This window comes from Anabrus simplex, chromosome 1 (genome assembly GCF_040414725.1).
Source record: "Anabrus simplex isolate iqAnaSimp1 chromosome 1, ASM4041472v1, whole genome shotgun sequence".
Classification (NCBI taxonomy): domain Eukaryota; kingdom Metazoa; phylum Arthropoda; class Insecta; order Orthoptera; family Tettigoniidae; genus Anabrus; species Anabrus simplex.
The window spans coordinates 972295684-972308235 of NC_090265.1; the positions used below are offsets into that span (position 1 = coordinate 972295684).

Below are 12552 nucleotides of genomic sequence, written 5' to 3' on the forward strand. Positions count from 1 at the left end.
GTTAATATCTTATTTTGTTTTATGTCACATTGCTTGAATCTAATAATATTATGTAATCTTACAATACCAAGTAGCCTATATCATATAAGGTATGACAATGGAGCTCAAAAATCAATAAATATTCAAAATAATATTATTCACAAAATAACAAAAATAAAAATAAGTAAATAATTCCATAAACAAAAGGATATCATTCATTTAGAGTATTAATATGAAGTTCGATTTTACCAGAATGTTTGCATATATCGACTTTTGGATGTGTCACAGTCTCATCCTTGGCTTTGACAATATGAAAGTGACTGAGGTGTGAGCGATGCTAGTAATACCATTCCTTATGCAACCAGTCCCTCATATGAATGGTGTGAAAATATCACTCATAGGGTCGGTTAGTGCATGCATTTCAGTGGGCTTGCCATACTGATATGTAATGGACTCTTCTGGCTCAGTGAGGAAAGCAACGGGAAATTACCTCACTCCTCATTTCCCTAGTATGCCTCTTCAGTGACACCTAGGCTATCTATGACAGGAGCTGTAAAGGATCAAACCAGCCTTCGGGCTAAATACCCAACATACATACAACATCGACTTTTGAAAAAACTTGAGAAAATTATCTTCTAATCTTACCTCATCCACCTTAAGTATTAACAAGTTCTATTCAGGTACCGTACTTGTCACTATTGGAACTAATATAGATGAAAATTTGAAATGTGAAAAATTATGTTTGCTGCAAATGTTTAGTTTTGATAAAACGCTTCTCAATTGTAGTAACTTGTCTATGAGCTAATTGGCATTAATATATTGAAATGAGGAAGGGCAGCTAAGAGTGGGCTGTAGTGGTTTTTGCCTATATTTTCAAAATGGATATTTTATTTCACATTACTTAAGTAAAAAATGTATCATACGTAATTTCAACATATTTTTATAGAACAAACCTTCTGAGTTAACTGTGAGTAAACATTTGGCCTATGAAAGAGAAATATCTGCAACTATACAGAGCAATTCTAAATTACTGTATGTTTCTGATTTCAACACTTAATTAATGAAATGCAGCCAAACAGAAAGTGTACATATATGAACAGAGAGAAACTGAACAATTTTTTGCCTATGTCACTACAAATGTTCAATGTGCGACCCATACATAACACGGCACAAAGCCAATATTTCAGTTCCTGCCACACTCTGCCTAGCATGTTGAGATCAATTTCTGATAATGTTGCTGTGATGGATGCATGCAGGTCAGTCACTGTTTTTGCAAGTGCTGGTACAAAATCCCACACAAAGAAATCTCATAGGATGATATCAGGTGACCATAAAGGCCAGCACATGAATGTGTTATCATCTTCAGCTGTATGTCCGATTCATTGTTGTGGTATACTGGCATTCAGAATGATCTGAACAGCATGATGGTAATACGGTGGGGCACCAACTTGCCAAAAAAAATGCTGAAATGTCTTCCCCAAACTGTGGAGAAAGCCATTCTGTTAGCATGTCCATTGTAACTGATATAGTTTCATAACTAGTGGTTTCTCCACCACACATACCAATCACAAGGTCCATAAATCTGGTGGCATGCAATCAGTCAATACTGATCTGCATTTAGGGCAGTCGCCCAGGTGGCAGATTCCCTATCTGTTGTTTTTCTACCCTTTTCTTAAATGATTTCAAAGAAATTGGAAATTTATTGAACATCTCCCTTGGTAAGTTATTCCAATCCCTAATCCCCCTTCCTATAAATGAATATTTGCCCCAATTTGTCCTCTTGAATTCCAATTTTATCTTCATATTGTGATCTTTCCAACTTTTAAAGACGCCACTCAAACTTATTCATCTACTAATGTCATTCCACACCATCTCTCCACTGACAGCTCGGAACATAACACTGAGTCAAGCAGCTCGTCTTATTTCTCCCAATTCTTCCCAGCCCAAACTTTGCAACTTTTTTGTAACGCTACTCTCTTGTTAGAAATCACCCAGAACAAATCGAGCTGCTTTTCTGTGGATTTTTTCCAGTTCTTGAATCAAGTAATCCTAGTGAGGGTCCCATACACTGGAACCATACTCTAGTTGGTATCTTACCAGATACTTATACGTCCTCTCCTTTACATCCTTACTACAACCCCTAAACACCCTCAATGACACAGAACACATAACACATTCATTTTAGGGAATGCATGTCTATGTTGCATAGCTCACAGGGATTTTCCATGCCGCAAATCTATATGTTATGTCCATTTGCATGCCCCAACAAGTAAAATGTTGTTTTGTCACTAAATACTAATTTTGATGCGAAATTACCCTCTCCTATGCATTGTAGCAGGCCCTCATTGAATGATGCTCGCAATGGCAAGAAGGGTGGTTTCAGAGCTTGCAGTCTCTGTAATCAATATACTTTTATGATGAGTTGGTTCTGCAGCATTCCAGCCACTGTCATCTGAAGAATTTGTATTCTTGGCTTGCACAGCACGTGGACCTCTGCGGGCTCCTCGTAAACAAGTCACGCACACGCTCATTTTCAAGTCATCAACAGATAGATGGCCCATTGGCTTTCCCTTCCAAATGCAGCCTATCGCTTCTAATTGGGCATATCAATTTCAAATCGACTACCTGGAGGTTCGGTCCAATCCAGTCCTTGTTTGGAAATGCCATTGAACAACCACAACAGACTTGTTCGAATAGTGATCGAGAACACAGAGAGCTTTCTGCTGCCCACTACCAGCCACTATGTAATTGGACTGCCACCTGACAGAAGCCAGGACAACTAACATGAAATGGTGGCACGAAGATTAATCTTTATCAGATGCTCATTCGATTAGCATTAGTCTTTCCACAAGAGATGTAATACATCTCTCATAATATGGACTTCAAATCAGGAACATCATTTAAAATTGCCCTGTATTTGTCCATACTACCAACTAGCACAGTACCATATAATCTGATGTACCTTATCCCTATTAACCCATCATTAACAGGAGATTACAGTTAATAATATTTGGTAATTATAAAATATCATTTATAGAAATGATATGGAAAAATTCAACTAGCAAAACTAAGGTAGTATTTTTAAAATATATTATCCTAATTGAATGCATTTTTGTTGTAGGATGAAAGTAGGTTTAACAGAGTCTCCACCTGGTCCTGACTGCAGTTTTGCCAAACTGTATGACAGAGAGCCAGATACTTCAAGAAGTATGGATGATATGCCCCACAAGTCATACTCCTGGTATGTTCCAGAAAGAACAGAAAGGTAAATACCTACAGTATAACAATTTTTGAACTTAAACCAACTTTCAGTATAGGAAATGGTTAAAAAATTCCAACGAGGTCATCCATATATCATTATAAAAATAGTGAAATTTGGTTTAATTTCATTGATTATCATTGCTATTTAATGGGCAACAACATTGATGATTGGTCTGCTTTCTCAGTTGATTTAGTGGGCAATTCAATTCTTGGGATCCAGTTTCATGACCAGTGTATGGCATGACTATCGATGGCAGTAATGTGCGATGTAAAACAATGAGAAATAATTCTCTATCCAACCATCAATAATAGCCAAAAAGTCTGATGAATTCATGAACCTCTGCAGTCGTACCAGCTGTATTAATGATTACCAAATTAATTAATGCCCGTAAAGAGAACTGGACTATCTTTCCACGTAGTCTTGATGAGAAAAAGAGGCAAAGCGCACGTGTACCATCCATGGTGTTGGTGAATATTGTTTTAAGAGGAAGTACAAATTACCACAGGTGGTATTTGCAACATGCCTAACTTTTGTTTCCTTTTTTTCTTGCTAGTGGTTTAACATCGCACTAACAATGGAAGGTTCCTTGGAGATGCAAGGAGGAGAAAGGGCTAGGGCTGGGAAGGTAGTAGTCATGACAGACCTAGCATTTGTCTGATCTGAAAATAGGAAACCACAGAAAACCATCTTCGGGGCTGTGATGGTGAGATTCAAACACAATATCTCTCAACTGAACTGAGCAGCCAAATTACTTGACCTGGCTTTCCTGTGGGCCTTCATGTTCCACGAGTAGTTCATGAATGAATAAGCAGAAAAGCACAGAAATACTGTCAGCCCTGTTAAAAATCCACTTATGCCAGGAAGAGAGGAAAGTAATATTGAACTCCATCAACTTCATCAAACAAATACATATTTTAACATTACTGCTTTCATGGCCTGTACTGGTACAAATACATATTTGATTGATCTGTATGCAGGTGGGCTGCTAAAATACACTTCAGGGCTAGGATTTTGATTAAATTAATTTTTTTTTTACTGGTGCCAGTAATATAGAAACATATTTGCTTTGGTATTTGCATGTTTTCAGCAATACAGTATTTGTTAGGGCATTTTTGTCTCTTAAGAGCATTTTCGTTCATTTTTGCCATTTTGGGGGGCATTTTACCTGAATTTTGTCTAGAAATCCCCATTAATGCCACTATTTTGTTCTTTTCATTTAGTTTGATTTCATATTTGCTCTTCATAATCTCAGAATCAGAAAAGAGTTTCTGTAAAGTCTGATAAAAACAGCATCACCACTGTCGAGAGAGTGTACCACCTCTTTCAAACATTTGAAACATTTGCAGAAATATTCACAGGATTCAATCCAAGTTCTAATGAGGATAGGTGTGGGCTGGAATGGCACTTTGGGTGTCATAGCCCTCAAGGATGCCACTCTTGATGGTGCCTTTGCAAACTGTTACTTATGCCCTGATAAATTGCTCTACCAATGGAATATGATTTCCCCCACTTCTTTTCTGACTCTGTGACATGCATTCACCAGGCATGTCACATGCACCAGTTCTGAGTAAAGTGTCTTCAGGGAGTTACCTGCTTTTACCATATACAGTCTGCAGGAAAACCCAGTTACACAAGATATAATTTAGAATTTCTCCTTTGCAATAACTTTCTTGGAGAAGCTGGAGTTAAGTTGGTTAAAAGATTAGAATTTGTGAGATCAGTGGTAAACAATTATTTACAGGGTGTTTCTTGAGAAGTTGGCAAGGTGAAAAATAAAAAACAAGAACACAAATTTTTTTAAAAAAAATATAGGATACGTAATAATGTGTTCCATATGCAAAGTTCTAGGAGAACAATTCTCACTCAAGGCAGGAAATGACAGTGATTTAGTGACCAGTGATATTGTGTATTCCAAGTATGCCCTAATTGTTTCAATTGAGGTAGAGAGGTTAATTTCTATGTACAGTATAAGGCTCTGTTAGCCGACAATCATCAGAGTTTCAGTTTGGAAAATTTACATGAAGTGGTTACTGTGTGTTTTTTTATTTTTTTATTTTTTAAATTTTTACTGCAACTTAATAAGTGTAAATATAAAGTAACAACCTACTATGACTAACTGCTGGAAACTACGTCAGTAAAATGATTTATGTGCAAACATTTTGATAAAATTGGTACAAAATTAAATTAATATACAGTCGTCTATGTTGGTATTTAAATTGACTTGAAAATGAAAATTCACAAGCCTGTTTCCTACCATTCGATTGGGTCAGGAAAGGAATGAATGAAGCCTCTATCTGGTGGTGAGGATAGGAATTGTGCCAGCTACCAAAGCCTATCACACTCCTCTGAGGCAATGATTAATGACTGAAAAATGAAATGAAATGAAATGAAATGAAATGAAATGAAATGAAATGAAATGAAATGAAATGAAATGAAATGAAATGAAATGAAATAATATTGGAGATTGTTGCTGGAATGAAAGATGACAGGGAAAACTGGTGTACTCAGAGAAAAATCTGTCTGACCTCTGCTTCATCCAGCACAAATTTCACATGGAGAGACTGGAATTTGAACCATGGAACCCTTCTCCTACTAAGTAAATTTAGAATAAATACAAACAATTTTAGATTTGGTTTGTAATTTTAGGGCATTTCTAAAGAAGTTTTAGGTCATAAATCCCTTATTTATAAGTAATCAAAATCCTAGCCCTAATTATAACCACTTACAGGGTGACACTGACTGTGTTTCTCAATAAAATTTGGTCACTATTATCAGGAGATGTTCATCTAGAAACTGACCATTGTCACTGCTACCATTCCCCTTCATCTTCAACTTCCCTGTTTATCTTTTTATAGCCCTTATATCTTTACTGCATCCTTCAGATCTTCAAAATATGACTTTCAGGGTCTTTCTCTTCAAAAAATTTGTCATGAATTTATTGTGTATAGTAAAGAGTTAACTAAAGATTTAGTTAGTCCCTAGAATGCAGTCAACAAATATAAAGTAATCTTATATGTTTGTGTGTTCCTAACAGTAAAAGTTTAATGTCAGTAATGGCTACCACTAAAAATGGGTCTAATTCTTAGGTTGACCAGATTTTGGACATTGAAAACCAGGACAAAAATGAACATCTATAACCGAAGAATTATAGTACACAAATTGATCTCAGACTCATATAAATCTTAGAATTCAAGCTGTTATAAAAATACAGGGCATCAAGATAATATTGTCATCTAATTTTTACTGCATTTAGCTGGTCATTTACAAAAGATATTCTCAAAATATGTTTCTTCTTTCAGCAAACAAATGTTTCTTATTATATAATATATTGGTTTTAACAATCTGAACTGTCTTCAACAAATTATAATTAAGTGCAGTTCTTTTCCTGGAACTGATTGACTCTGTTAAAGTAAAGATATGGACTTTTTCCACAATCTTCACTATTGCTACTGTACAAATTCTGAAACAAATACTGTATATCTGTTTTACTGAACTTCCATACTAACTATTTTCTGAAGAACTTTCATTACGTTCAGTGATTCACTGAACCTCCTGTCACTAATAGGCCACTTATAGTATAAGATCGTGAAGGATACTGCTGATTAATTATTTGGCTTCCTTAGGTTAGAGCATAAGGGAGCTGTATCTAGCTCAACCAGGTGATTTATTTAGCTGTGTGAACCAGCAAAAGCTTCTATATTAGCTCTAGACGAGGTTTAAGTGTGCAAAGGTATAGGGAAAAAGCAATGTTGACATCACCACAGCAAGTTGTGGTTCATATACTTCCCATCTCTGTCATTTGCACTGTTGCTCTTTCCCATACTCACACTGTCCTCCTTTCTCCAAACCTGCCTGGAACTGGCAGAACAAGAGCACGGTTTGTTTTCTTAACACTTACAAGAGGGCAGTGGGAAGATTGGCCAATAGATTTCTAAGAAAACTGTTCTCACTAGTAGTTTTTATTTTTACAACTTGCTTTACGTCGCACTGACACAGAGAGGTCTTATGGCGACGATGGGATAAGAAAGGGCTAGGAGTGGGAAGGAAGTGGCCATGGCCTTAATTAAGGTACAGCCCCAGAATTTGCCTGGTGTGAAAATGGGAAACCATGGAAAACCATCTTCAGGGCTGCCAACGGTAGGGCTCGAACCCACTATCTCCCAGATGCAAGCTCGCAACTGCGTGCCCCTAACCGAATGGCCAACTCACCTGGTCTCACTAGTAGTTACAAGGTAGCTTTCCTGCGGTGAAAATTTCTGTTTACTCATGAAAACTGCTGTTATTGTGAATATGTTTTATTTAGTCTACGTTTGTAACAGCCTGTTACATGTTTTTATAATGATGGAAAACAGTGTTAGGTTTTCCCACGAAACTAACTCTTCAGTCTTTATTAGGGAAACAAGAACTTGAAATCAAGGCTTTGCGAAGGCTGCTTCCAATTCTAAACATCTTGGCACTGATCTTGTAATAATAAATTGTTCTGTAGAGTATTCAAGTCTAAAATTCATTTTTTTCAACAAACATTCAACAGCAAAAACCATCAACTTGCACATGTTTTAGGGTGGGTTTCCACTTGAGATTAACTTGGAGAATAACTTTCAATATCCGTTCTCAGGTTGTTGTCCATTTGAGAGTTAATTTTGGCCCGAATAACTATCGAGAGTACCCAGCGAGTCCCTCGCCAAGATAGCTTTCACGAGTTCTCGTCACACCCTGTCCACTTGTACACCTGTAGAGTGGAGATTAGTCGAAATGTTATCAAACTACTACTGACAAGTCACAGCAGCTGTGATTATTCTATGTAAAAAAAAAAAATCTATTTTGGTAATTGCAATCGCTACCGCTACCACTTTTTCTGTTTTTCATTTTTTTTTTTAATTCTTGAGATACCTTAAACAATAGTGAGCACCACATTAGTGATTAAATATTGTACATATGTATTATATTATATACTTATTATAATAATAACCAGGCTACAATCATTACAATATATTTATTCCATGAAAATTGGTGTGGTTATAATAAAATATAAACTAACAATTTACTCTTAATTCACTTTTATTAAACAGATTTAAGTTACTTGACTCCTTAAGTTGTGAAGTTTCCTTTGAACTTCAGCTCCAGAACACGAAAACTTTACTCCTATTTCCTCTAAAGTTGTATGTTTTTTCACTCTGTCACGGTAATCGGTACATTTCACAATGAAAATCCACAGCCTGTTTCCAGTCATTTGACTGGGTCAGGGATGGAATGAATGAAGTCCCGATCTAGCGGCGAGGATATGAATTGTGCCGGCTGCCGAAGCCTGCCGCACTCCTCTGGGGCAATTATTAATGAATGAGAGATGAAATGAAATTATATTGGTGAGTGTTGCTAGAATGAACTATGACAGGGAAAACCGGAGTACCCGGAGAAAAACCTGTCCCACCTCCGCTTTGTCCAGCACAAATCTCACATGGAGTGACTGGGATTTGAACTGCGGAACCCAGCAGTGAGAGGCCGGCGCACTGCCGCCTGAGCCACAGCACAAAATTTCTCTACTTTCATACATTTCAATTAACAGTTTTGTTTCCTCCAGTGACCAATATTTTTAGTCATCTTGAAATTGAAAATAGAACCAAGCTCTCGATAGCTCTGCCACAATTCAAACACAGTTCGTATCTGGAGAGCTAATCTCCGAGAGGGCCGGGGAGTACGTGTCGACTAGCGAGTACGTTGAGACAAGTTAGCTCTCGGAGAGTTGCGAGCGAATTTCCGATAGTTGCTCTCAGCAGTGCCCATTGGCGAGTAACTGCTATCGAGAGGTTCTCGCTAGTATTTACTCTAAAGTGTACGGGCACCTTTACTTTGGTGAGTGTTTATTGATTTTTAACCTAACGGTCTGATTTTATGTTTGCTTTGTCTCAGAATGAGTTAATTTCTAAGTGAAAAATGGGTTCATATGAAAAAAAAGGATACTTTCAATTTCCTGACTTGTCTTGATGATGATGATGGTGATGGTGATGATGATGATGGTGATGATGATGATTATGATTATGATGATTGAGTTTAAAGGGGCCTAACATCTAGGTCACCGGGCCAAGACTTGTTTTTAATTGTTATTTTCTGGAGTTGAAGAACATCTCTGATAACTTTCACTATAGGTGTCTGAAATTCCAGTATAATTCCCTATGGGAATCAAAATCTATGCCACTGGCATCTGTTGCAATGAAAGTGAAATTATTAGAGTTTGGGAGAGGGAATGATTCTCTATGACTGGAAATAATATACAATTCCGGCATTGCTCTGCTCAAAGTGTGAAAATATGTACTGTTATCAAAGACTGGGTGTTTGTATTTGTCCCAACACACTCCTCTTCATATTCACACAACACATCACACTACGAAGTACCTATAAAAATATGTACTCCTTCTACGTAGGGTTGGAGTCAGGAAGGGCATCCGGCCGTAAAACAAGGCCAAATCCAAATCCCTGGCGTACTCATGAACTTGAGATCATGAATCAGATACTACCTCTGATCCACTGAGAGAGAGCTCGTAAAAAGGTCAAGAGATGACTTTAATTGAGGTATACCTCCACTATTCTAGGGAGCTGCCAACTTTTATCCCTGATGTTAAGTTTCTTAAAGATCCATTACATTTTCTTTCATGCTTAACCTCCATAAAACTGGGTACTTCTGAACAGTGACACAGCAATGGTAGGGGTTAAAGGAACATAAGATCCCACCACTAATAGATGCTTACCTTTCTTATAACTAACTTTTGCAGATGTTAATTGCAAGAAAGGTTTGGTTTTTTTTTTTTTAAAGGAACTCTTTATAGTTTTCAAACGCTCTACTAATACAGGAACTTAGCTGCCCATTTAGAAAACATTTTCTTGTCTTTCACATAAATATTGCTATTGGATATTGTAAACATTTACATTGTGGTACTAATTCATCAAACGATACATAGCCTCTCAGTGATTACAGTTTACAGATATGTTATTGTTGATTTCAAATATGGAATATGTATCTGATATGAACAAGATCTTGTATAACAGTAATAACACATTTTTGAACAACATTGACTTTAAAACATGAGAAATCATAAAACTTTTATTCCATCTCGTCATAGCAGACAGCTTATTTGATTTCATATGATTTGTAGCTGTTATGCCTTTTATTGTAGCCTTCCCCAGATAAAAATCCTGGCTGCACCACTGCTTCTGAACATTGATTTTTGTATGAAATACAAATGTGGCTGCCAAGAAAGTCTGGAGCTCTGTGCCTTTGAGTATAATCAGTTCCATACCCATTAACAGATCTCTTATCCAGGCTACTAAATTACATAACATCTTCTGAAATAAAATATGTTAGTGTATCTATAGTCATCAATGTGCCAAATAAAATATCTGATAAATTCTAGAACTGATAGTAAATATTATTATTTATATCATTTTCTTTTCAGTGCTCATCCACAATATCAGCTTGTTTCGGCAAGTGGTGCAGAAACTTCGGTGGAGAATGCTGTTTCTCGTCATCACCAAACCTTCAGAGCTGCATCCAACTCAAGTTTTATGTACGGCCCATCTGGATCAGCTCTCTGCATGAGGAGTGAAGACATAGCACCCAGTAGCAATAGTGCTTCTGCGGGATTCGGGGGCTCTCCGAGTCTGCTCCGGACTCCCTCGGGAAACTACGTCTCTGGATCTGGAGGAGAATTCTTACATCACCATCACCTCCACCCATCTTCAGCACCCTCAAACTCTTCACCAACCTCTCACCACCAACCAGGCCCTTCCACTGCAGCCCCTTTCTCAACAACCAACTTTCCAACCTCGCATCACCAAGCCTTCTATCCATACGGACCCCCTCAAGGTCCATATTATATGTCCCCAAGATAATATGTATTTGTTAATTAAATATGAAATAACAATGAATACTTAGGCACTAAGAACTGTTATGAGCGTGCACATGTGTACTTTGTAGTCAAAATGACTTTTCATAACAGGATATTTCACATGGACTTTGAAATAGAAGCTAAGTGAATTATGAAGATCATCAAGAATTTCTACCTTATTTATTTTTTAAGTAAAATACTGTATATTTATTATCTTCTATCCTGTTGTTCTGTTAATGAAATTAAAATAAAGGTAAATGGCAAAGTGAAGGTAGCCTTAATAATTTTTGGTACCCACTAGTGGAAGCGAAGACCAGAAAGGACATACGACTGACTGCAGATGTCTTAATTTTGACTGTTCTCTTCAAATAGCGTAAAACACTTAGTCAAATACATAGTAAGCTTGTATATAATTATCCCATTATTATTTTCAGTCCTTCAAGTATAGAATACTGCAATACAGATGATTTCCTAATAACTTTTGAACAGGATCATGATTTGATAGTTTTTGTGTAATGTTAGAATTTATGTGAACATTTGGTGTTTCAGGTTTTAGATAACAACAGAGCTGTCATGCTGTTTATCTTGGTTTGCATTCAATGAGCTTTATCTTTAATAAATCTAGTAATCTAGTAGGTAATGCAACTCAAATGGTTAACCTTTCTTAGCTTGGAAAGATTGAACCAATTTCTACCAAACTTGGCATATATGGACACTGTGGACTGACTACCTCTTCCATTTTTGTAATGCATGCATTTCACATCATGATGTAATATATAGAAAGATCTAAGCCAAAACTTTTAAAATATAATACCTGCTAAGTTCTGAATATAACGTAGGTGATGGAAAACTCCATTGGAACAGCTGATTTTTGTACAAAACATTATTGCTGATAATCGTAAATGGTATGCAACCAAACATGCACTTTTACTTTTGCTATTTAATTTATTTAATAGTTTATCAGGTGGCAAAGACCATTAAGGCATCAAGTCTTTAAGGTCTGACACTCTGGTTGACTGGTTCAAGTCTCGCTGGTGGAAAAACTTTTCACCATCAGAATGTTGGCCAGCAGGGTGGGAGAGGTGCTGGTATACAATTCCTAATAACTAGACTGCATGCTAAATGCTTGGGTTAATTTCAAACCTCTTTGCAGTGCTCATATGGAGTTATTTTTATTTCCTTGAGTCGAAAACAACACATTGATAAAATAAAAACTTATCACATGGAGATTAACAACTGATTTAACATAAGAAACTAATTTACAAATGAAATAAAAAATAAACCATCTATATTTTTTTTATGCAAACTGCAGTTTATATACATCCTGAAAACATCTGTTCTTCCAGTATGCACAGTAAACACAGTGAAATGATAAAAGCCTATTTATGGCTTACACAAAAATAGGAAGATATATTGCCATAATATTATTAA

The 12552-nt window shown here is 36.6% G+C and overlaps 1 protein-coding gene across 1 annotated transcript in view; it reads left to right on the top strand.

Annotated features, from left to right (window-relative positions):
* The window catches only part of LOC136875300 (transcription factor Sox-9-B), a 272937-nt gene extending 261565 nt beyond the window's left edge, over positions 1-11372 (top strand). Inside the window, exons 5-6 of the mRNA XM_067148875.2 lie at positions 3101-3244; positions 10690-11372. Coding sequence (XP_067004976.1) covers positions 3101-3244; positions 10690-11125 — 580 coding nt within the window. The 3' untranslated portion in view covers positions 11126-11372. The remainder of the gene's footprint in view (positions 1-3100; positions 3245-10689) is intronic.
* The last annotated feature ends 1180 nt before the right edge of the window (positions 11373-12552 follow it).